The sequence below is a fragment of the Protopterus annectens genome, chromosome 13.part0 (assembly GCF_019279795.1).
Source record: "Protopterus annectens isolate FY-2018-M chromosome 13.part0, PAN1.0, whole genome shotgun sequence".
Taxonomy (NCBI): domain Eukaryota; kingdom Metazoa; phylum Chordata; order Ceratodontiformes; family Protopteridae; genus Protopterus; species Protopterus annectens.
This window is the reverse complement of record NC_056747.1, coordinates 114,515,345-114,542,662: the sequence shown is the minus strand read 5'-3', so window position 1 is coordinate 114,542,662 and position 27,318 is coordinate 114,515,345. Positions and strand designations below refer to the sequence as shown.

At 40.2% G+C, this 27,318-nt stretch overlaps 1 protein-coding gene across 2 annotated transcripts in view; it reads left to right on the top strand.

Moving 5' to 3' along the window:
* CD320 (CD320 molecule) overlaps positions 1–27,318 on the top strand; it is a 279,707-nt gene that overhangs the window by 129,746 nt on the left and 122,643 nt on the right. For both annotated transcript variants that reach the window (XM_044090684.1, XM_044090683.1), the window contains exon 4: positions 12,853–13,224. In XM_044090684.1, coding sequence (XP_043946619.1) covers positions 12,853–13,224 — 372 coding nt within the window. The remainder of the gene's footprint in view (positions 1–12,852; positions 13,225–27,318) is intronic.

Sequence of the window (27,318 nt, the reverse complement as noted above, 5' to 3'; positions counted from 1 at the left end):
CTGGACAGAACTAAATCTTTGCAGAAAATCCAAGCAGCTGTTTGCGCTTTCCTCACATCTGAATAAGATACAAACTCTTACCAAGACTACTCTGGCTAAATGGTTGAAAGATTGCATTTCTTTTGTCTACTCAAAAACATGCCCTTACCCGGCCAAATCAAAGCTCATTCTATAAGGTCCATGGCAGCGTCTCAGGCTCTTTGGTAGAGTGTCTATTGATGACATTTGTGCAACCTCTACTTGGTCAAATTCCCACACCTTTATTGTACACTACAAATTGGACATTATTTCCAGGAATAGAACTGCCTTTGGCTCTCCAGTTCTCTAAAATATCCTTCCTGTCCCACAGGTTGAGGAATGAATGAAAATGACTACATCGGATAAATAAGTTATGTTTTTACCATAATATTCCGTCTGTGTTGTCCATTTTCATTCTTCCTCCTTCCCCCTATCCATGACTATGAGAGACCTGCTGGGTATGTCTATAGGAAGCACAGCTCCTGTTTGAGCTCCAGCTCTTTATGCTTTCTCTTTGGTGCGCATATATTTGTAGATTCTTATGTGTGTGTGTGTGTGTGTGTGTGTGTGTGTGTGTGTGTGTGTGTGTGTAGGGTTTCTGCAAACTCGATCTGAGATAGGCTGGGGGAATGAAGCATTGTTGGTAGGATAGGAGGAGCTTGAGCTTCAAATTTCTAGCTTGGGAAACGGCCGAGTCAGATCCAGGCATCTGATCAGAGACCCACAGGTTGAGGAAGAATGAAAATGGATAACACAGATGGAATGTTATGATAAGGACATAACTTCTTTGTTTTAAAAAGTACAGGCAGGTTTCTGGTATCTACACGGAATCTTATTGTAGGGAGAAAAGAAACCTAAGGATTGAGTTAAACTGTAGGAAAGGGCAGATTTTCCTTTAAGGAAACCCATATGGATCTGGAGAGAACACACAAAGCTCACGGAATTTTTCAGCTTTCTGCAACACACATTCCTGCCCCCCAAAAAACTCCTGCTATTCCAGCCCAACCTTTTCATGCATTTAAGTTTCTATTTGTCTATGCCCCCACAGTTTGCTTGTGACTCTGAAACTATGGTATCATTGCAGTGGCTGTACAAGTCTGTTTCTGTTATTGCTTTCTTGTTTTAGTCAAGTGGAATAATTTTTCTACCCTCCACTCAACATACACTCCTTGTGATTCACTTCTCTTGGATTGTTTTGTTCATTTCTGTGTCTGTAGTAAGAAGTTTACTGCCATAATGTTGATATGGATACATTGGTGATTAGAAGTTACCTCATATCACAGAATGAGGTCAAGGCTACACTTTGGCTCCCAGAAAAGAATAAAGACTTATACAGTTTTAAATCATCTACAAAAAAGATAGTTCATCAGATGATGAACTGAAAGCACAATTGCAAGTGGTCAAAACTTTTTCAGATATAAGAATGTCATTTGGTCTTGATAAATGTGCAAAAGCAACCTTTAAAGCAGGAAAGCTGCAGCACCAACAAAACAGTTTGGGACAGTGTATAAATATTTGGGAATTGATGAAGGAGCAACAATAAAACATGAACAAATGAGAATAAAATGTAGTAAGGAATATTTTAGAAGACCAAAATTAATACTGAAAACAACATTGCCATCTAGGAACAAAGTCCAAGCTATAAACCAGTTTGCTCTTCCTGTCCTAACTTAGTCTTGGAATGACTGACTAGCCCTAAAGGTGTTGGATAGGTTGGATAGGAAAACAAGAAAGACGCTTCATGCTTATGAAATGATTTATAAAAATCAGTGTATACCGACTATATATTCCCCATTCTGAAGGAGATATGGGCCTCTTTGAAACTAATTACGGGTATAGATCTGCTGTCATGGGACTGCATACATATCTGCTGACCTCAGAAGACCCAAACATGGTGAACATTTTGAAACTTGAGGAGAAGGAGTCTAAGATGACTTCCCTACTTAGTCTAGCAGAAGCATATCTGTGTTAAGTGGGAATGGAAATCAAGCCAGAAGGAGATAAAAATCAGGCAGCAACTGAATGTGCCAAAAACAAAAGAAATATTTTAAGGTGAAGGATCAGATGAGAAGACAAGAAATGTGGAAAATGCATAAATATAGCTGCAAATGTATTGAAGCAGCCTCATGTTGATCAGGATTGAATGCTGGAATGGTTAAGGAGAGGTAAATTTAAACCAAAAGACGAAAGGTTAATATTGGCAACCGAGGATAGTTGACTATGTCCATGTTGGTTTACAAAGCCCATTGAACATGTGGGAGAAATGGACAAGTTTTGTAAAACAGAATTGGAAATCTTGTTCACACATCTTGTTGCTGGTTGTGATATACTAATGGCAGAGGGACTGTATACTGAAAGGCGTAATAATGTGGCAAGACTGTTGCATTGGGATCATGCAAACATCATAATATTGAAGCAACTGAACAACACTGGAAACATGAGCCACAAAGCATTATAGAAAATTATTACGTTTGTATCACGTGGGATCCCCCATTACCAACAGTTCAAAACGCAGATGCAAGAAAACCAGATGTAGTCCATGAAAAGAAGACAAAAGTAACATTGATCACTGAAATTGCTATGCCCAGTAACTACAGTGTTTTATGTACAGACAGAGACAAAGCTATAAAATACCAGGATTTGGAGGCAGAAATTAGGGCAGTGTGGAAGAAGGGTACCCAGAGAGTTCCAATAGTAGTAGGAGCAACGGGTCTTATAAAAAAATTGTACTTAGTATGTTACCGATACATGTAACTCCATACGAATCGCAGAAGTCATTACTGGACACATTGCAGGTATTGCAAAGAGCACTTCTGGCTAATGTGAAAGACTGAAACAATACTAATTTCATGAACTTTAATCATACTTTGACTTGGGAATGGGGTCCATTCCCGTCATAGTATTAGAAACCCAAAAGACTTGGAGAAATTAAAAAAGACAGAGTCCATTCACTTTTTTGTTTGTGTTTGTTTTCATATTGCCTGAGGATAACTACTGAAGAATTAGTTTTTATAATTGTGTTAAGAACCAGTCCTATACCCGTGTCAGCAAGAGAAGAAAAACGAGAAAGCAGTATCACGGTCAGTTTTTATATGGTCTAATCTTCTGCAGCAGTAACGGAAGTGGTATACAAAACCAGGTGGTTCATCCGACCTCAGTTTTGAGTTAAAAAGCCACTTGTGTACTCTGCAACTAATTACTTTCTGTGAACTAGAATCTAACACTGATTAGTACAAGTGTCGCACAACTGCAGCTCTAATCATACTATACTTGTATATTAGTGCAATAAATGACAGGAAATGTAGTCTGGTCCACTTATGAGATTTGTAGCTACTTCAGAAGCAAGAACACAGATAGGAAAATGACTTGTACTTTGCTGTAGTGACTTTTAGGCAAGTCTTATGGATCACATAACACATGATTTTGCCACAACCCAGTGGGGGCCCCCTGTGGGAGCAGGGCTCTATTGGGCCAGATAGGTTCAACTGATCTAAGGCTGGCCCATGTGTCCACTGTCTATATATCTTGCAGAAAGAAAAGCACTGAATTGGTACCTGCTTTTAGTTTGTTTTCTTTCCAGTAAAACATACTCTATTGTGGAATGAAATTTCTGCTGCCTGTATCCACCGTTATTCTTAAAAAGATCTCTATGAAGCCAGTCTAGGCTTGTTTCATGGCTACTTGAAATGGAGCCCCCTTTTTACTTTCTGTCATTGCCTCTGCATTTCTCTCCTCTTATCTGCCTTTTTGAGACAGACAGATGAGATAATATGTTAGGTTGTTTTAGAAAAGCTATGCACCACAGTAATAAGAGGTTTCTTATTTGTCTTCAGTAAATTTACTCTGATGCAAAACAGGTCAAGGCAAGACATCTATTATTAGAATAGATTAGCAGTACTTAAATCTAACATAGACTAACAGACATGTCAGGCAACTACATACTTTTTGTACATTTAGCAGTACTCTGGAAAAATTCCTTTTAATTATAATTCACATTATTGATTGATGGTAGAGATGTGCCACCATTATTCAGAACTTGCAAGGGTGCTACAATGTGCAGCAGTTAGCACTGGCACCTCACAGCAAGAGGTTCTCTGGATTGTTTCTCAGCTGGGGTGCCTTCTGTGTGAAATCTGCATGTCCTACCTTTGGTCACGTGGGTTTCCACCAGGTGCTCCGTTTTCCACCCACATTCCACAGACTTGCAATAGGTGGACTGGACACTAAATTGGCTGTATGTGTGGATTCACTATACAATCTTGAAATAATGAAATGTCGAATTTCAGTATTTCGAGACTGAATAGTGGAAAACCCAAACCCGCGAATAGCACAATCGTGACCATTCTCTCTCTCACTCACACACACACACACACACACACACACACACACACACACACACACACGTGCCTAACTAACTACACTAAAGCAAACATAACACACAAACACATCTACCCTACTTATAAGCAGGGGGCAAGCCCCCCTGTGCCCTCCACACCCCCCTTACTTATATATTCTAACTCCGAGGTCGCACTAAACCCACAAACACACAAAAAACACCACCACACGCACTCACACACACTAAACTCCCTACCCAATACCCTTACACATACACCACTTACCTGAAAACCCAGATAAATCCACAAACCGCACCACACGTCACGAACGCAACACCACGATAGTGGATGTGACACTTCCACATTCAACATAGTGCAGTTTCACGTAACTGCACTTTCCACTATTCAGTCTCAATGTACTGAAATTCGACATTTCAGTACGTCGAGATTGTCTAGTGAATCCGTAGGTGCAAGTGTGTGTGCGAGTGAGTGGTAAGAATGAACTACCATGGCACGGCTAGCCACCCAGCCGTGTAATCCTTGGCTCAAGATGATTGTCACTGTTGAAAGTGACACCCCAACCCCCATGTGCAAACCGGGGAAAAAGGGGTTGAGGATGGATAGATGGTTCAGAACTTACGAATACTAATTACCTTTCAACACATCCTCATGCTCTGCACTTTCTCATGACTTCAAGCCTGTAACAGAACATGGTCAGACTATAGAGACCTGTTATTATAACTGCTTCAGTCAGGCAAGCCATGTTTTTCAATATATGCTCTGAGCTTTATCTAGCTAACATTATACAGCTATGTACTCATACCTTTTAGAATACAAACATGTTTGTGATGTGAAAAACAGAAATCCATTTTGTCAGTTCCAGTATCTGAATTAATTTGATTAGGAAAAAGCCATTTTGGCACTTATATTTTTTGAAATTTCAATATTATGCTCAACAGGTCAAGTGGTTCATTAGTAGCCCAGCCCTAGTACTCCAAATTGTAGTTGCCTGTTGTTGTACCAATTTATTTTATGCCTAGTTTTGACCACTTTCTAGAAGGCTTGAGTGGCCAGACCCAGGGTGCATTTACAGTTACCCATCATTCATACAGGCTTAACTTAGTGACTCCTACAGGCATTTCTGCAGTTGCATCTTACTGATACATGTAGCAATCAAATATTACTTAATTATGTTTGCTTTAATCATTCCGAAAGTGATGTAACATATGGGTGCCTTAAGGTATTTCTGCCTAATGAACTGCTGTCACATATGCATCTAGATATGTTCTTTTTCCTTGTTTAGTGTAACAGAGCCAGAAGGGTAATTTCACATATTGCATTGAAATGCTCTAACTGCATAACTGCATTAACTAGTGTTTAAAACATGTTGAAAGTGTATCTTGCTTTAACGTAGTAGAGAACTGCTTTTATGTATTATTCGCACTAATATTTTTGTATGTTGCCACAAGAAAAAAAATTATCAGATGCTGAAGCAGAAACAACCATTATCTTTGCCTGATGATTTTGTTATGGAGTACAGTTAAACCAAGGCTAATCATGTACAGCTTAATTCTTCCTAATTGACCGACTTGCACACATGACTTTCATTTCTATAGCTCTCCTATGCATCATTTAATTTATTTTACTAGGCTATAACTTATCTTGATACTGTATGCCCTTCCCCTGACTCTCGCAGCTTTACCAGAGCTATTACTTCCTATTCATAACACTACCATTGCTGGTGGCTAGTCACACAGCATGTGCTGCCTTAATCTAATGTTCTCTTACATTTTTTTAATTTTCTTTCAGTAAAGCAAGCCGCCCCTCAGGTCAAGCGGGTCTCTGTCCCTCATAACAAGAAGTGAAGACCTCAGAAATAACTCTCTCGTGCACCGGGCAACCACAGACACTGTCCTGTAACTAAAGAGACTTAAAACTAATGTAGGTGCTTTAACTTCCAGGTGTCTAGACAATAAAATACCTTAATTGCACTAAATTAATCAAATGTTAGTGAGTGTGTTAGTACAGTCTGCTGTATAGTTCCTTACTCAAACCACTGTACTGGCAAGCTCATTGCCAGGAAACAGCAACTGCATAAACCTCTCCAGTAAGTGTCCTCCTCCCCCAAACCACAGTCTATTTTCTTTTGAGAAAAACTTAAATCTATAAAATAACATACCATTACCTCTCTTCTTCATCTGTACCTACTCCCAGCTTTAATATTATATCCTTTTAAGAAATTCAGGGTAAAATTAGATAATGTCTACACTTGCCTTAATTTCACAGTATAAAGTAGAGTTATTGTGCAACGTAATATACCTTAAGGTTCACGGATTGGTTTCTAATCCTCTTGCACTTCACAAATGGTGTTACAACCATTTTAAATGTGTATTAAATGTAAACTATCCCATTAGGTTTAGCAGCAGCTTTCAGCCAGTCCCATTGCACTGCATCTGCAGATAATCTGAGTCTAGTCTCTAGCAGTATTTTTCTTATTGCATAGTAGACTATCCACAGTCACCAAACTGCCGTGCAGGAAACATTTTTGTTTCTGTGCTCACTCCATCTAAGTTAAGTTTCACTGTTAAAGGCATCCCATTCTGTTTTAAAACCCTACTTTTAAGTAACATATCCTTTTGCTTTTTCACTGGTTTTAATACATCACTGATTGTTTTTGAAGATGGCTGCACAGAGGGTCCAGGTAGGAACCACTCCGTTCACCCTCACTTTGCTCTGCCTCACTCCACACCCCTAACCTACCCCCATTCCCATCCATCCCCACATCAATTACATACATTTCTAACCTCTCTCCTCCCACCCATGTCATAGTCCAACCACCAGTCACATTCAGTTACTGATCTAAACTCTCACAAACATATCCATTATCCTGTCTCCAACCCCAGGTCATTACAATACTACTTCCTAGCCTGTAACCTTTTAGATACTCTGTACTGCCCCCTACGACTGTTACAATACTGTCTGCTTCCATTTTTACCCACCTTCCTTTATTATCCTACTCTTCTCCTTCACTAATACTCCCTCCATTATCAAACAATTACCACTTAGTGCTTCCCCCGCTCAATATTAAAAATACCACATCTCAAAGATTTTCTAAACATCTTCATGCTAACCCAACACATCTTAATACTTCTGTGTTTCTCCTTAGCCACACACTATACATCCTACCACTATCCTCTAGCCCTTCCCCAAAGTAACCAAAAAGTAACTATTAACTTTCCTACACTAAAGCAATCAACAAACTTTCAGATATCTCCTGGCATCTTCAACACCACCATCTTAGGCCAATATAATACTAAGTACCACTACCCACAATAACTTCAAAAATATTACATTTAGATACCACAAACATATATGTAGTCACATTAGAACAATAGCAAACATTGCCAAAAAAAATTGCTTACAAGTAGAGACATGCATCCAAATCCTGGTCCCAGCACCCTTACTTCATCCAGTTCTCAAACACCACATATACTTAATATAACTCACAAAAAGCCTGCCTTATTGTTTCCAGACTTAAACATTAGAAGTCTGGTTAATACCAATCATGAACTAGAGGCTATCCTGTCACATTATTCCCCAGAAATAGCCATCCTAACAGCGACTGGGTTTAAACCCCATATTTCAGACAACAAAATTACACCTTCAGGGTATAATATACTTATTGTAGAGAGAAATGACAAAAGAGGAGGTGGAGTAGCAATACTTTTCAAAAACAGCATAGCTGTGACACCTCTAAATCTACAAATATCTACCCCTACTGATACTGACCTACTTCTTGGCAAATTATAAATTAATGCTAAAAAGTACATAACTTTAGTAGCCATTACATCCCACCAGGTGATAATGTTTCCACCATTGAACAAATTCTTCAATGTATCTTTTGTTGTCGTAGCATAGGTAGCATTTAGTGTGGTTTGGTAGGAGGTGAGGTAGAGGGTTAGTGTTAGGATAAATAGGATAGCAAGACTGCATGAAAGGATAGTGGTTATTCTAAGATTATGTGATGGCTTCATTATTGTAGGTGGGGATATGGAGGGGATGTAATTTGGTATAGATTAATGTAGGGTAGTGAGAGGGAGTGTCTAATCTGTGAGTGGTTGGAGTTTTGGTGGGTGGAGATGGTTGGATATGACTGGGGTAGTGGGGGTGGGTGGGGAATGGGGGCAGTCTAGGGAAACGGAGTAATGGTATTAAACCATCTTGAAGTAAATATCCTTAGTGATTAGTCTAGCAAGGTAAAAGGATTACCAAACAACAGTATATATGTGGTATGGAGTATTTCAGTCACTGAGGAATTGACTGGGAAAATGACCCTGTTAACAACAATTGCTGCCAAATGTTAATGGATTTAACCAAAATAACTTGGAACAACTTGTATGTGGTCCACCTAGGATAACAAATACCTGCTATTATAATAAACATTGATTCTAACTGTTCTGCTAATAAATCTTTCCTTACATTGAAATAGTGATCGTGGCACCATCACATTTATCTCGGGAGCTAATTCCCACAGATTGGGAACTATCTCCTCCTTTCTTGACAATGCTAATGGTATCCCACATACTTATATGTGCACATGTTGGGGTGTGTTAGATGGTCATCATGTCACATTTGCACAAGAGATTTCATCATTTTGATTACCTTAAATGCCGAGTCCAAAATATGCACTGATGAGATTTAAATATGCTGCCAATCTAAACAGTAAGCTATTAATAAATTATACAGCAGGGAAAAAAGTTATATACAATTTTTTTAAATATGAAACCTAAATATGAAACAAATTCTACTTAAATTACAGAAAGCTCATGCTAAACTGATCAGGCCAAGAAGCCAGAGTACTGGCTGATATGGAGGACAGCAATGGGATAGTCCACTGTGTCAGAAAGTGAAAGGGTGAAAAACAGTAAAAGTAGCACTTTCAGTAAATGACATGAGTAATATCTGATACTTTACAAGAAGCAGATATGTTTGCACGCAAACAGCATGTGGCAGATATAGTAGTAGTATCCTGAGCCACAGGCTAAAGGTAGCACCATGAAATCCACAAGGAACATCCAGCTCTAGAAAATGTGGGGGTAACTATTAAACCATCTTGAAGTATTCAGTCTGAAACACTGTGGGGAGAAAACATGTTAAATTGTGTTATTTTGGTAGTTAAATTTTGCCTTTTTTGCTTTTAGTCATTTCCCTCCAAGTTTTCTTGAGCCAGACGTACATCATTTGATACTAGTTTTGAACCAACATACAAAAAAAACAGGAATGTCTCCCCAACTTAACAGATTATATAATAAACATAGCATGAATCTCCCCAACATAACAGATTATATGATAAACATAGCATGAATGAAGTGTCATGGGCTGTTAAGTTCTAACAGTGTTCACAGTAGTTTTCTACGTAAAGTGTGGAACAAACTTGTAACCATTTTGCATTTTTTGCTAATAAATTAATTAAAGCATGCTTTGGGAATTTGGTCCTCATGCATGCCCGATGGAACACACCAAATCAGAACTGTTACTGCATCATTCTCAAACTCATGTTACTAATCAGCTTCATTTTTTTTATGCAGTAAAATGTATAGAATGAATAATAATTGGACTTATTAAAATACACCATTGGCCTTGCATTAACTTTCTAGTACTGCTAGGTTGTCCTTTGCATTACAATTTTAAACACCAGTCACTGTTATTATATAGGCAAAGTAGACAGCCTGTGGAGATAGAGAAACTGTTTGTCCCCATTATAACCCCTAGTTGTGAGGAGTAATGTCTGCTAATGACTCATTTTGTAAGGTGATCTGTGATTAACTTGTTACTAGTTTAACAATTTTAAGTACATGGGATGGGCAGAACCGAATCTTTACATGGATGGGGTGATGGTGGAGCAGTATTAATTTTAACAAGGAAAGCAAAATTCATATTTTTAGTAACATGTTTTCTTAATTTACTGAGTTTATTTGATATTTTCTTAATTGTTTAAAATTTGTTGCATTCCTAAAAGTTTAATTTAGTTAAATCTACGGGAATAGAAAGAACTGCCAGTCACTAGCTAGCTCATGAACTGGTAACAAAAAACTGAGCCAGGGTAGACCATCACAACCCCTTTAATGAAACTGATAAGACCAACAAAGACAATACTAAGCGCTTTCTCCCTTTACAATATAGGGCATCTTCAGAGTAAAAATGAGAATGAACTGTTATAACATTCATATACTGGTACTTATACTTTAAAATGCACACGCCTCCAATGTGATTAACCAATCACCCTATACAATTCGTTAATTACTCTAGAAATTTAGCATCCAAAGTTATATAATGAGAGAAACCTATTAAACTCAACTATAAATATTGAATGTGTTTTAACTAAACAATACAAACTTAAAATAAACAATAAAATGTATACATGTATGTATATATTATCTAACTGCATGTTGTATAATAAACCTCTTCAAAGACCTAAAAAACAACCACACATGCTTTTATATATTCTGTTAGTATTATAAATAAACAAATAAATAAGCCAACAGAATAAAAGAACGACACTAAATATGTACATTGTTGTAAAACACTAAACTGTAACCAATACATAAATACCAAAACACTGACTATAACCAAATATGAGGCTGCTGTGGTAACCACCTAAATTACTACTATAGGACAGATTTCATAACAGTACATAATATTGCGTAAAATAATGTAGTTTAATATAAAATTTAAAAAATATATAAAAAATATGTATATAAATATATCCTTGAGACAAATGCGAAATTAAAGCTGATATTAATGTTAGTCTGAATATAAAAAATTAATGAATCTGTAAATTTATAAATTTGATTGTAATGTGTATGATAAAAGTGAAATATATCAACCTTATGTTATACAAAATCATAGGTATCTTGATACCTTATAAAAATATTTAAAAAACCTACATGAATTTGAAAAACATTATATTTGAATGGACCTATATTTTAGTATACTAGAAATTGAAATATGTTCATTGATGCCTGGAAATTTAGAGGCATCAAGCCTTAATTGCCAAAGACACTCCTTAACCTCCAAAAGTATCTTTGTATCCCCCCCTTTTTCGTTGTAAGGAATCCTGTCAATGACAAAAAATATAATTTTTTTAAAATTAATACATTCCAGGCTATGCATATACAATGCATTTGTAGTTTTTTTGTTTCTAATGTCTCTAACATGTTCCAGTATCCTCAGTCTCAATTTTCTAATAGTCTTACCTACATAAAAAGTAGGACAACTAAGACAAGTCGCTAAATATATTACCATTTTTGTGTTGCAGTTGCAAAACCCTGGACACCTAAGGGTCCTACCAAAATTGTGTACTGCAACATATGGACCGTTGTTGATATATTTGCAAATACTGCAACATCCACATTTATTCATCTTTGAATTAGTATATACATCTTGCTTTCCTGCTTTTTCCATTATTTCCTTTATATTCATCCCTCTACTGTATGTAAATATTGCTTGGCTACCCACTATTTTAACAATGTCATTGGTGAATACTGTCCGCCAAGACTCGTCAATAATACTTTTGATGTCACCACTGTCGTCATTAAATGGTAATACCATAACATGCCTCATGGTGTTTGAGTGAATTGTTTCTCTGTCCTTTAATAAACCGCCTTTAAGGATCGGTTTATAGATGGTGTTTCTTTTATTTTTGACTTCACATTTAATACTGTGAAGAACATCATGTGGGTAACCTCTCTACAAACATATTTATTAACTTCATAATTTCCACCTCATAGAGGTTATCACTTATAAACCTAGAAAGCCTTACCATTTGGCCTTTCATAACTTTTCATCAGAAATCGTAGATGGCCATGTCTGACAGATACCCAATATTTGTATGCGACCCTCATGATATTCTGTTTGTTTTTATAGAAGAGGGGCTGGGTTGTAGCCTGCATAGAAAAGTGTTAGCCGAATTGAAAACATCATCTGCCTGTGTCTGGCAGCAGAGCATCTAGATAGTTAAGACTCTGAGCTTCTAAAACATTCTGTAGTCCTGTGTTTGATTCCCTTTATCCCCATATGACTACTGTGCACAAGTTACTTAATCGGGCAGTGCTCTACCTAGTAGGCTTAACCTGGTTAACTGATGAATACTGTGCACAAGTTACTTAGTCAGCAGTGCTCTACCTAGTAGGCTTAACCTAGTTAACTGATGAGTACTGTACACAAGTTACTTAGCAGTGCAGTACCTAGTAGGCTTACCTGGTTAACTGATGAATACTGTGTACAAGTTACTTAATCAGGCAGTACTATGCCTAGTAGGCTTACCTGGTTAGCTGATGAATAGAATATAAAATTTGTGAAGACAAAAGTGGTCTTTACCCTGCAGCATTAATAATGGGTGCTAATGCTTGTGAGAAAAATAACTTGTCTTTTCAATTGCAGAACTTTAAATATTGTGCTAAATACTTTTTTCAACAATCTTTCTGTATGTTTTTTTAAGGTAATGTCTCATGTAAACGAGATGAATTTAGATGCTTAAGCAATATTTGCATTGATGTGAAGCTCCTCTGTGATGGAAGAAATGATTGTGGAGATCGTAGTGATGAGAACTGCACGCCTGTCCCATGTGGCCCTCTTGAATTTCACTGCAATGTTTCTGGCTCCTGTCTTTCCACGTCACAGCTTTGTGACGGTGTTGTACATTGTCCTGATGGATCTGATGAAATGAATGAGAAGTGCCTACCTGGAAATCCTTCCTCTACTACATGCCTTTCTTCTGAATTCCAGTGTGGACCTGCAGAGTGCATTCCAAATACATGGGTGTGTGATGGGCACCCAGACTGTGAAGATGGACAGGATGAGAGAGGCTGTGGTATGTGTTGTCCTGCTATGGTTTCCACTTTGTTGCTTGACCAGTTCTTGGCAGCATCACACTGTCTTACAATTCAGAACTGCAGTTGGTTAGTACCACAGATGTTGTGACTCATCTTGGCCCATGAGCTGCTAACTTAATGCTGGTGAAAGTCTGTAGACAATAAATACCCGTTAGCATAAAAATGTCTGGTGATAATTTAGAATGTTGATGGTGTTGTTGTTTTATTACTGTAGCCATTCTTTTTTTCCTTCCTAGCTTCCAAACTTCCACAGGAATGCTGTCTTTTCCTGGGGACTTGTATATTGGTTATACATCACCATTTTTATCTCATCTCCACCTGTCTGGACTGTTGGTAATTGAGTCTTGTCTACCTCTAACCTTGGCATATTTAATTCTTCCATAAACATTTCCATTTGTACCTTTTCTTGATTTTCATATTTCTCTGCTTTACACAGATTTTCATAAAATTTCTGAAATATTTCTAGTGCCTCTATGGGATCTCTTGATATGAAGTTGTTCAATCTCGCCGTTCATTCTTGACTGATGGGTTCGGAGCCGATCCATTGGCTCCCGTACGGCCATATGCAAAGCTCAAGGTCTTTCAGTAGCTAGAGGCCAAGCCCCTATCCCAAGATGCATTGTGAATTACCTCAGATTTAGTTTGCCATGGCATCTGATTGGAGGTTCCAGTGCAAGCTCGGGCCAGTACAATTTAAAACTTTTCTAGTTAGCATGTTTGTCATAGTTTACTATAATTTGTCTTAGGATTTTTAGATAGTTAGTTAATAAGCTTTTTCAAGCTTTCTAGCGGTCTCCTTCTCGTGTGTTTAAAAATATTAATCTTTAACATTTGGCCTCGTGTTTTTGGCCTAGTTATCATAGTGTCTGTTGTATAGTTTTTTCTAGTTACCTATATAGTGTGTGTGTGTGTGTGTGTGTGTGTGTGTGTGTGTGTGTGTGTGTGTGTGTGTGTGTGTGTGTGTGTGTGTGTTTTTATATAGCTTTTTCTACTATAAATAGCCTTTTTCTAGTTGTTGAATTTTTTGAGATACTTTTTCCTCAGGCTCGTTTGTGTGTGTATGTTGTTAGAGCCTAGTAAATTGGTTATTATCTGCACTGCATGTTTTTATAGCAGTTATTTTGGCGGATGATAAAGACAAATACCCAAAGTATGGTTTTAAAAAATGTCCAGACTACAATCAAAAAATGTCTGTAAAGGATGGACATGTAACATGTGTTTATTGTTTAGGAGCTGTCCACTTGCAAGAGTCTTGTGCCATATGTCATTCTTTTTCTTCGAAAGTGTTAGAGAGGAAAAGGAAGTTGATGGACAGGGGCTTGTTAAAGCACCCTTTTCAAGAGGCTTTGAGTGACCATGATGTGGCCAGCAAATCTTCCAAGTCCTCAAAATCTTCTGTGGAATCTAAGGAATCCAAGCATTCCAAGAAATCAAAAAAATTTGAAGGATTCTGCGACATTGGCTCCACACACCTTGGAGCAGACTGTCTTTTCTTTTCAGAGCTGGTATCAGAAGTGCCTCAGTCACCATTGCTTCAGTCGGCACCATTGGTGCATTCATCTAGGTCATCTATCACCCTGTCAGATTTGGATATGGATTGATTGGTGCAGAAGCTTCTACAGTCACCAGGCCTTGCTAAATTGTTGTCTGCTCCGACCCAAATGGCTTCGGAGCCAAAGACCACTACTCCTGCTTTGATTACTCCTCCTCTGAACCGTACAGGCCCTTCGGAGCCAGAGGAAGCAGACCTGTTGATCATGGAGCCTTTGGAGCCGAGACCTGCTCTAGTGTCCTCTGCTCCATCCACTCTAACGTCCTCGGCGCTGACCAGGGACTCTAAGAGCCGACACTCTCCAGTCGGATCCAGGGAGGATAGTTGGGCCAACTCTTCCTCTCGGGGCTTCGGCTTGGATGAGGTCTGCTCCTATCTCCGTCTCAGAGACCAAGGCTTTTGTTATATTCCTTGTTATAGGTTCCTAAGCTTGGCAATGGCGTTTTCTACTTTCTGTTGCCTGAGTCGTTGTGCTAAAAGTTTTTGTGCTCTGATGTTATCACAAAAACAGTTGCTTAACAGCAGTTTTTCTAAACTCATGCTTATTGTCGAGGTAGTCCCTTATTTTCTGTTTAGTATTCTGCAATTGCTCCTCTTCTTGTTCTGTGAGAATTCCCCCTGTTCTGCAATATTTTAACATTTGTCGGTCCCTGTAAATAATTCTTGTTACTACTTAACCTTATCTCTCTCTTATTTCTACCCTGCCTTTAAACTCCCTTTTAATTTTATCCCACTCCCTAGCTATATTTTAAGAAGAAATTTCTATCTTCTCTAATAGCTCCTGAATAATTTCCACTATGTAGTCTTTAAATTCCTCTCTCTTCAACAGATAGATGAGAAAGCACAGGTTGTCTCATTTTTATTTCATTACTTTGCATTTTTATTTTAGTTATTGGTGCATGATCTGAAATAGTTATTGGATGTGTATCAGAACTTTCATTAAAATGCACATGTTCCTGTGAAATACAAGTTCTGTCTAGCCTAGCACGGTTTGTGTCTTTGAGGATAATATTTAAATTCATTCCAGACTCCTCTTACTGAATTCACATCTTCTCTGCCAAATGTTTTCATAAATTTCTTCAAAAATCTACCCTCCTTTGCTATATTTTCCCTTTTAGCCCCCCCCCCCCCATCAAGGTACATCTACTCTGCTGCAAATCAAATTCCATTTCCCACCTGTAAGTAATATTCCCTGCTGAAAGCTGATTATTTCTCTCAGAATTTTATTAAGCTTCATTATAGCATTTTTAGGTAGAATATAAATACATGCCAGTGTCATCCCCTTCCCTTGTAAATAGTCCCTTAATGCTACAAATCTACAATTATTATCTTTTTTATCCACTTCTATTACTATTGGAGCTCCTCTTGCAATTAATGTAAGTACTCTTCTTTTCCTCTGTCCCGGGTATTCCATGGAATAACCATCCTGAAAATCTTTCTTTATTAAAAGTCACATGTTCAGTTCTTTCCAAATGTATATCCTGTAGCTTAGCTATTTATATGCATCTGTGAGACCATTTATGTTTTAAAATAATATAGAAAGTTTCATTATGTTAAAAAGTTTTTATTCCAACCTTTTATGTGTAACAAGTGTCCAGTTACAGCTGTTGTGTTACCTGCATACACTGTTTGACAGGTTGATCTTTCATAAAGTTGTTTCTTCTCATAGCCATTTGAACCTATGTCACATCTTACAATTGAAAGCCCTCAAACAAAAAAACCCCAAAAACCTTTTAACTTGATACTAACACACAAAACTATGTACATCTTCAAATGTTTAAGTTTTTCCCTTCTAATAGAAACAGTTGCCCCAGGCTAACAGTCTCACTCACAAACTTGGATTAACCTAAAAGGAAGGTTATCCTAGCTAAGACGCATGGTACAACCTGTACTTCTACTAAGTGCTGTCTGGATGTTCTTCGTGTTTCACTGTTTCAGTCATCACTTTGGGGTTATCTGCTTGCAGTAGCAATCAGTCGGCCTGATTATCAGTCTTGGGTCCTGCGTCGATTGCTGTCTCATCTTCCATGACGTCAGGGGTATAAAGCATGCAGCCGACACCATTATATCAGTCTTTCTTGCCGTGTGGTGCCCGAAGCAGAAGCAATTCGCAAGTGCCGGTTGGCCGACTCCTGAAATTTTTGTTTTCGAGTTTCAGAACTGAAGTCTTCAACTAAAGCTAAGTACCCCATTGGGGAAACTTTTTCTTGCTCTTTACCGATGTCAGTAAAAGTTAATAATTGCATTTCTTGTGGAAAGCAAATACCTCATAAAGATTTTAATTTGTACTGTATTCCTTGCCTAGGCCCTGACCACGACGTACCTCGCTGTCGGTTTTGTGCCTTATTTAACCAATGAACTATCTGTCATCGGTATATTTCTGCTTCTAAATATTTCGGTTCTCAGTTCAGTTATATGTCGTCAGTAAGCCATCCGACTACTGGCATTCTGAAAAAACACAAAGATAAAGACGGAGACAGGCCACCTAGGTCCAAAGCTGTCGACGCTTCTAAGCCAGTTGCCAGTTCACTGGTACTCATTGAAATGCTTTAGCAGCCCCTGATACCCGCTACTTCTGATTCACAGGCCTCTACTGGGACCCATTCAGAGTCCAGTATGCCGGGAGATGCTTTAACTGTGGAACCTGCGGATGTCTCTAACTTGGATGTGTCCAGAGCCGTTGTACAGGCACCATTTTCTGAGGGTGTATTCAGGCCTATGGACGTGCATATTAAACCAATTCCACCTTCTTCTTTAAGGCCTAAAGCTTGAACCATGCCTAAAAAAACGATGCCCAGGCCGCATGCTCAGGCTTCTATGTCTAAAAAACAAATGATAAGAATGGCTGAAGACCTTATAACTTTAATCAGGGGAAGCCAACCATCCCTTTCTAAGCAACCCAGGACTGAATTTGCTTATGAATCGTTTGACCAGGATTCTGAAATTTCTGTTTCTTCTGATGACCTGGATTTACCCTTATCTGCTTATGAGGATTCTGATGCAGATGACTCTATTCCCTCTGCATCCCCTCCAGAGGATTTCTCTTTTGGTGAAACCTTGCATACTCTTAGGGAGCACTTCTGCTGGGAAAGCCTGGATTACTCTGATTCTAAAAAGAGGCTTAGGGACTTCTTACTCCTGCCTCAACACAGGCCTCTAGCTATCCCTGCTGTACTAGACATTGTTGATGATGCCTTTTCGGAATCTAGTTTGGCCCCTGATTCTTTGTCTCCTGCTCCCAGAAAACCTGATAGATATTACAGGGTTCCTGATACTCGCAAGTTCCTTTTTAAAAATCTTACTGCGGATCCTGAGACTATTTCAGAGGGATCCAAGGGCATTAAGGCTTCTACTGCCAAAAATCCTACCCCTTCTGATAGAGACTCCAGGGTGCTGGATAGATGGGGTAAGAAAGTATACACTTCTGCAACCTTGGCTATTAGGGTCTTAAACTGTCAGTTTTATATATTAAAGTATCAGCAACATATTATTGTATTGCTTAAACAGAAAATGATGTTGATTCCTGACTGTGCTGAAAATAAAGATTTACAGGATTTAATGCATTCTGCTGAACAGGTTGAAAAACATACTTTGCAATGTGGGTTTGATTCATTAGAGGCCTCTTGCAGGGCCGCTGTCACTGGGTCTGTACTTAGAAGGCAGGCTTGGCTTAAGGAACGATCTTTGCCAGATCATGTTAAAGCTAAATTGTTGGATGCTCCCTTAAATCAGGACCGCATGTTTGGCAACAAAGCAGAAGAAGTTCTTAAAAAGATGGAGGAAAAAGCTAAATCTATGCAAACTATTAAAGATTTCCTACAAGTTCAGCCTCCAAAATTTAGTAGGCATTGGCCCTCCTAAGAATTGGTCCTTTTCTGCCTCTTCCAGGCCTTCTCAACCCAAACCCAGAACCAGCAGAAGCCCCAGGTTTCAGTCCTAGGGTACGCACAAGACTAAGCAGTGGGGGGTTTCCGCCTCCAAATCAGGGAGCAATAAGACCCCCCCCCCGTATGGAAAGCTGTCTCAATGACTTGACTTTAAAACTTCCAAGCACTTCTCAACGGATTGCTCCTTTAGGGAGAAAGGTTGCTCTGCAGGCCAAAAACTGGGAACTCATTACCCAGGACAAATGAGTTCCCCAAGGATACAGATTTCACTTCCACATGTTACCAACCCCAAACAGTCGGCCAGATCTACCCCCAAATCAATGGGCAGAGGCTCAAAAGCAAGTACTCTCTCTTAAGCATAAAGGCTATTCAAACTGTACCAGAAGAGGAAAAGGGACAAGGTTTTTATTCAAGACTTTTCCTGGTACCCAGAAAAGACAACTCATGGCGTCCTATCCTGGACCTTTCTACCTTAAGCACTTTTTGGTGATTCCAAAATTCAAGATGCCAACTCTTCACCAGCTACTTCCTATGCTAGGCAAAGATGCCTGGTTGGCAACAGTGGATTTAAAGGAAGCCTACCTGCACATCCCAATCAGTGAATCTTGCAGAAGATACCTATGCTTCAAAGCAGGCTGCATGCACTATCAGTTCTCTCCACTGCCTTTTGGCTTATCTACTGCGCCCAGGGTATTCACAAAGTGCCTAGCGCCTGTCATTGCATTTTGCAGGCAAAGAAAAATTCAAATAGACCCATAACTGGACAATTGTCTAATTCAGGCAGAAAGCCAGGACATACTTTTGAATCATCTGGTATTTGTACAAAAGGTGCTGACTTGTCTGGGGTACACCATAAACGAAAAGAAGTCACATCTGGTACCCTGTCAACAAATTGTATTCCTGGGAGCAAGCTTGAACACAACTTCCCAGATGGCTTTCCTCATGCCAGAGAAACAAATTCTTTTGACAACTTACTTCAAACTAGTGGCCACAAAGAACTTGCTGTCTGCAAGGCAAATACTACAAGCCTTGGGGTTCATGGCCTCCTGCATTCTACTAATTCCATATGCAAGACTGCATATGAGGAAACTGCAATGGTATCTAAAAAGCCTATGGTGTCAACATTCTCAGGATCTAGAAGCAATCATTCCTATCATACCTTGCCTACGGCTAGAATTCCTTTGGTGGGCAGAGGCCTGCCACCAAAACAAGGGGCTGCCATTCACTCTACCCCCTGCCACCCAAACCCTAACAACAGATTCATCAGACTATGCATGGGGGGCTCACATGGCAGGGAAGTGCATTCAGGGCAAATGGAACCAAAGTCAAATGCAGCTGCATATCGATCAAAAAGAAATGTTAGCTGTACAGAATGCTCTGACAGCCTTGGAGGACCACATTCTTCCCAGACAATTAATGGTAAAGATGGACAACACCAATGTTGTGTGGTACATAAACAAGCAGGGGGGAACCCACTCATACCCTCTCTGCAAACTAGCCATGGCTCTGGAACGCAGCATTGAGCTACCTAGTGCACCTACAGGCCGAATTCCTGCCCGGAAACCTAAACACACTGGCAGACAATCTAAGCAGAAATCTCATAGACCCACACGAGTGGAAACTGGAACCAAAGACATTCATCATGTTGATAAACAAATGGGGGATCCCACATATAGACCTGTTTGCCTCCCCCAGAACTGCCAATTGGACAAGTTCTGCACAAGGACTCCCCATAAACAAGCATGGAAAGTGGATGCCCTGTCCTTCACCTGGAAAAATCTATCAGTTCATGCCTTTCCTCCTCTGTCTGTTCTCACCAAGGTAGTACTAAAGATCAAACAGGACAAACCAAGGATCATACTGATTGCACCAGACTGGCCACGCCAAGACTGGTACCCCCTCTTGCGCAGTGCGTCACTGCTGGATCCATGGCACCTGCCCCAGATTCCTACCCTGCTGTCCCAGCAGGAGGGCCAGATTTTGCACCCTCATCTTCAAACCCTCATCCTGGCAGCCTGGCTAATTACCTGAGCTCTCAGTTACCAGCCGTCAGTAAACAAGTGTTGGGAGTCTTTCTAGAGGCAAGGAGGCCTAGTACTAGAAAATCTTATGCTGAAAAATGGAAAAGATTCTGTTCCTGGAACCATGCTCAGGGTATGGGCACAACAGCGCCCAATTTACCCCAAATTCTTCAGTACTTAACTGAGATGCTTCACAAGGGTCTTTCCTTTTCCTCCATCAAAATTCATGCCTCAGCCATTTCAGCTCATTACAACACAGTACCAGCCCTCTTCTCTCATCCACTGCTCAAGCAGTTCCTCAGAGGGGCCAAGAACATAAGACCACCTAGGAGAGCCCCAACACCAGCCTGGGACCTTAACTTTGTATTGGAAAAACTCATTCTGCCTCCTTTTGAGCCAGCTGCAAGTGCAAAGTTGAAATTCCTTTCTTGGAAAACGGCCTTCCTTTTAGCCATCACTTCAGCAAGAAGGGTGTCTAAATTACAGACCCTTATGGCAGTGGAGCCTTTCATCATCTTTCATGCGGACAGGGTGTTCCTCAGGACCAATCCCTCCTTCATGCCCAAGAAAGTATCCAGTGTGGCTCTTCATCAGTCCATTCATTTGCTAACCTTCTTTTCTAATCCACAGAACAAAGGAGAAGGTATACTGCACTCCTTAGACGTGCACAGATAACTTGGATATTACTTGGACAGGACTAAACCTCTCTGGAAATCTGAGCAGCTGCTGGTGGCATTTGCCGCAGGGGCAGAGGGGGTAGGCCATTTCAAAGCAAACCATTTCTAAATGGATAGACCACTGTATTTATTTCTGCTATAAGCACCATGGAAAACCTATCCCACAGGGAATAAGACCACATTCTACCAGGGCTGCATCTACTTTTACAGCCTTTCTCAGAGGTGTCCCTACCCAGGGACATCCTAGAAGCTGCTACTTGGAGTTCTGTACACGCTTTCACCAAGCATTACCATTTGCCCATTTTCTCTAACTCCAGGGCTGGTTTTGCTACTGCAGTCTTGCAGGGCCTTATAGCTGGTCCTAATGCTATTTAAATACCTCCTCCCATCCTTAGCTTTGGGAATCTACCCAAAAGTGATGACTGCAACAGTGAAACACGAAGAACATAGTACAGTTGTGTACACTTACCATAAATGTAGATGTTCGAGTGTATTCACTGTTGCAGTCCTGGTTACCCTCTCTCCAGCCCCCTATTTTTTTTGGCTATACCTCTATTCCTTTTTCACTATGCTTAAGCTTTTTGGTGTATTTGCTTTTTTGTTGGCGGTATAACCTTGTGTGTGTGTGTGTGTGTGTGTGTGTGTGTGTGTGTGTGTGTGTGTGTGTGTGTGTGTGTGTGTGTGTATATATATGTGTGTGTGTGTGTGTGTGTGTGTGTGTGTGTGTGTGTGTGTGTGTGTGTGTGTATATGTATATGTATATATATATATATATATATATATATATGTGTATACATATATATATATATATATATATATATATATATATATATATATATATATATATATATATAAATTGCTTCCCATTAGGGAGGCACCTGACATCTGGGGCAAGAAAAACTGATGTAATGGTGTCGGCTGCTTGCTTTATACCCCTGATGACCTGACGTCATGGAAGATGAGACAGCAACCGACACAGGACCCAAGACTTTGATCATCAGGCTGACTGAGGGCTACTGCAAGCAGATAACCCAAAAGTGATGACTGCAACAGTAAATACACTCAAACATCTACATTTACATGTACTTTTTGTCTTACATTTATTACTCTCCCAGAGTGGGAAAGCATGTGAATGCTTTCATACATTCATAGGCTCATAGGAGATTACTAGCCTAATGACTTGAGGGCCCTTACAGGTCTTGCCAATAGAACCCAATTTTACCCAATATATGGCCCATAGGGGCAAGAGGATGGCATGGATTTCTGCTTGTGTATTGAGTATCTTACAGATTTACCCTGCCCATAAGGGATATAGGCACTGCCCCAGGTGTGAATTTGCAATTCTCTATCCATTGATCCAAATTCTGTTCGAAGAGGGTTAGGAAGGGCCTCTCCTTAATGTGAGTGGGAAGCCTGTTCCAAACAAGGGGCAATCTGTGAGACGCATCTGTCTCTCCTGCATGTTTTATTTGAGTCGCTAGATTGGGTGACCCTCATGCTATTTGACTAGCGGATGTGTAGCAGCTCCAACAAGGCTGGATTTGAGTGCCTTGTAGATCAGGCATAGGTCACCCCCTAATATTCAGTAGGAGACAGAGTAAAGGGGTAGAGCTTTTATTCTACCCACATAGTTCATGTTGTTTACCCCCTGTATTTTCTCTGTGAAGAACCTCTGAGGTTGCTCCAGCTGCTGTAAGTGCCTAGTCAAGTACATGCCAAATGGCACACACTACTCAATTATTGATATAATGAGGACCGAGTGGAATAAACTTTCTGATTGTAAACCAGCGTGCCCTGGCACTTTTTATTGGATTTATATTTGTGAAACATGACAGAACAAGAAAACCTACAAATATTGGACTTTTTTGATTTTGTTAAACTTGTAGGGACTCCAACAAATACCCTAATTCATGTCATTAATGTTTGGAAGAATATTTAGGAAAGAGAAAGTAGAAGGAAGGAGTTTAACGGTAAGTAAAACAAAATTTTGTTCTTAACGTAGTATTTTTGTAATACATCAACACTTCCAATATGCGTTTTTCCTGGGACGAAATTAGAAAGTGTTGATGTAAGAGCGTTAACACATTTCTCTGTCGAGCTGACATTTTTGTTTCTCGAGCTGAGTACCTAGAGTGGATTTTAATTCATTGTGGAATAAACTTTCTGACTGTAAACCAGCGTGCCCTGGCACTTTTTATTGGCTTTATAGTTCTCTTTGGAGTGCTTACACTTTTTCTTGGTTCGTTTCACAAATATAACTAATGCTTTGTCCATTTCCGAGTTGCCGGTTGTATTCCTGTAGCTCTTGAACTGCCAAATCCAATCTTTGCTTCATTTACAACATGATCCCAGTTCTAGTCAACTCTTGTGCTTTTTTCCCTGTCTCTCAAGTATTTTCTGTTGAAACACTGGAAATAGTTTCATCTCTCTGTCTCTCTCTCTCTGTCTCTGTCTCTCTCTGTCTCTGTCTCTCTCTGTCTCTGTCTCTCTCTGTCTCTCTCTCTCTGTCTCTGTCTCTGTCTCTCTCTGTCTCTGTCTCTGTCTCTCTCTGTCTCTGCTGGGGAGAAGCCTGGATTACTCTGATTCCCTAGAAGAGCTTGAGGACTTCTTACTCCTGCCTCAACACAGGCCTCTAGCTATCCCTGCTGTACTAGACATTGTTGATGATTAACGCCTTTACCCCCAGGAATCTAGTTTGGCTGGGATTCTTTGTCTCCTGCTCCCAGAAAACCTGATAGATATTACAAGGGTTCCTGATACTGCGCCAATAGTTCCTTTTTACCAAAATCTTACTGCGGAGTCCTGAGGACTGTTTCAGAGGGATCAAGGGCATTAAAGGCTTCTACTGCCAAAAATCCTACCACACCTTCTGATAGAGACTCCAGGGTGCTGGATAGATGGGGTAATTGAAAGTATACACTTCTGCAACCTTGGCTATTAGAGGATTCTTAAACTGTCAAGTTTTATATATTAAAAGTATCAGCAACATATTGTTGTATTAGCTTAAACAGAAAATGATGTTTGATTCTGACTGTGCTGAAAATAAGGAATTTACAAGATTTAATGCATTCTGCTGAACAGGTTGGCATATGCTTTTACTAATGTGGGTTTGATTCATTACGAAGGCTGCTCTTGCAGGGCAGCTGTCACTGGGTCTGTACTTAGAGAGGCAGGCTTGGCCAGAGCGATCTTTGCCAGATCATGTTAAAAGCTAAATTGTTGGATGCTCCTTAAATCAGGACCGCATGTTTGGCAACAAAGCAGAAGAAGTTCTTAAAAGATGGAGGAAAAAGCTAAATCTATGCAAACTATTAAAGATTTCCTACAAGTTCAGCCTCAAAATTTAGTAGGCATTGGCTTCCTCTAAAATTGGTCCTTTTCTGCCTCTTCCAGGCCTTCTCAACCCAAACCCAGAACCAGCAGAAGCCCCAGGTTTCAGTCTAGAAGTGCGCTGGAAGACTAAGCAGTGGGGTTTCGCCTCCAAATCAGAGACAATGCCAGACCCCCGTTATGAAGCTGTCTCAATGACTTGACTTTAAAACTTCCAAGCACTTCTCGACTGATTGCTCCTTTAGGGGGAAAGGTTGCTCTGCAGGCCAAAAACTGGGAACTCATTACCCAGGACAAATGAGTTTTAAATATAGTTTCTCCAAGGATACAGATTTCACTTCCACATGTTACCAACCCCAAACAGTCGGCCAGATCTACCCCCAAATCAATGGGCAGAGGCTCAAAAGCAAGTACTCTCTCTTAAGCATAAAGGCTATTCAAACTGTACCAGAAGAGGAAAAGGGACAAGGTTTTTATTCAAGACTTTTCCTGGTACCCAGAAAAGATAACTCATGGCATCCTATCCTGGACCTTTCTACCTTAAGCACTTTTTGGTGATTCCAAAATTCAAGATGCCAACTCTTCACCAGCTACTTCCTATGCTAGGCAAAGATGCCTGGTTGGCAACAGTGGATTTAAAGGAAGCCTACCTGCACATCCCAATCAGGGAATCTTGCAGAAGATACCTATGCTTCAAAGCAGGCTACATGCACTATCAGTTCTCTCCACTGCCTTTTGGCTTATCTACTGCTAAGCCAGGGTATTCTGCACCAAAATTGCCTAGCGCCTGTCATTGCATTTGCAGGCAAGAAAAATTCAAATAGACCCATAACGCTGGACAATTGTCTTAATTCAGGCAGAAAGCCAGGACATACTTTTGAATCATCTGGTATTTGTACAAAGGTGCTGACTTGTCACAGGGTACACCATATAAGCGAAAAGAGTCACATCTGGTTTACCCTGTCAACAAATTGTATTCCTGGGAGCAAGCTTGAACACAACTTCCCAGATAGCTTTCCTCATGCCCAGAAACAAATTCTTTTGACAACTTACTTCAAACTAGTGGCCACAAAGAACTTGCTGTCTGCAAGGCAAATACTACAAAGCCTTGGGGTTCATGGCCTCCTGCATTCTACTAATTCCATATTAAGACTGCATGTGAAACTACAATGGTATCTAAAAAGCCTATGGTGTCAACATTCTCAGGATCTAGAAGCAATCATTCCTATCATACCTTGCCTACGGCTGGGAATTCCTTTGAGTGGGCAGAGCCGCCTGCCACAAAACAAGGGGCTGCCATTCACTCTACCCCTGCCACCCAAACCCTAACAACAGATTCATCAGACTATGGCCAGGGCTCATGGCCGAGGAAGTGCATTCAGGGCAAATGGAACCAAAAGTCAAATGCAGCTACATGTCGATCAAAGAAATATTAGCTGTACAGAATGCTCTGACAGCCTTGGAGGACCACATTCTTCCCAGACAATTAATGGTAAAGATGGACCAACACCAATGTTGTGGTACATAAACAAAGCAGAGACGGGGGACCACCACTCATGCCTCTCTCCTGCAAACTAGCCATGGCTCTGTGGAGCATGGCATTGAGCTACCTAGTTGCCTACAGGCCGAATTCACCTTGGCCCGAAACCTAAACACACTGGCAGACAATCTAAGCTTGAAATCCTCCTTAGACCCACACGGTGAAACTGGAACCAAAGACATTCATCATGTTGATAAACAAATGGGATCCCACATATAGACCTGTTTGCCTCCCCCAGAACTGCCAATTGGACAAGTTCTGCACAAGGACTCCCATGAACAAGCATGGAAAGTGGATGCCCTGTCCTTCACCTGGAAAAATCTATCAGTTCATGCCTTTCCTCCTCTGTCTGTTCTCACCAAGGTAGTACTAAAGATCAAACAGGACAAACCAAGGATCATACTAGTTGCCAGACTGGCCACGCCAAGACTGGTACCCCTCTTCTTGATGCGTCACTGCTGGATCCATGGCACCTGCCCCGGATTCCTACCCTGCTGTCCCAGCAGGAGGGCCCAGATTTTGCCCTCATCTTCAAACCCCTCATCCTGGCAGCCTGGCCCCAATTACCTGGGCTCTCCAGTTACCAGCCGTCAGTAAACAAGTGTTGGGGAGTCTTTCTAGAGGCAGGAGGCCTAGTACTAGAAAATCTTATGCTGAAAAAATGGAAAAGATTCTGTTCCTGGAACCATGCTCAGGAGTATGGGCACAACAAGCTTAATTTTACCCCAAATTCTTCAATGCTATAACTTCAAGATGCTTCACAAGGGTCTTCCTTTTCCTCCATCAAAATTCATACCTCAGCCATTTCAGCTCATTACAACCCCTCTTCCCTCATCAACTGCTCAAGCAGTTCCTCAGAGGGGCCAAGAACTTAAGACCACCTAGAAGAGCCCCAACTCCAACCTGGAACCTTAACATTGTATTGGAAAAACTCATTCTGCCTCCTTTTGAGCCAGCTGCAAGTGCAGAGTTGAAATTCCTTTTTTAGAAAAACAGCCTTCCTTTTAGCCATCACTTCAGCAAGAAGGGTGTCTAAATTACAGACCCTTATGGCGTGGAGCCTTT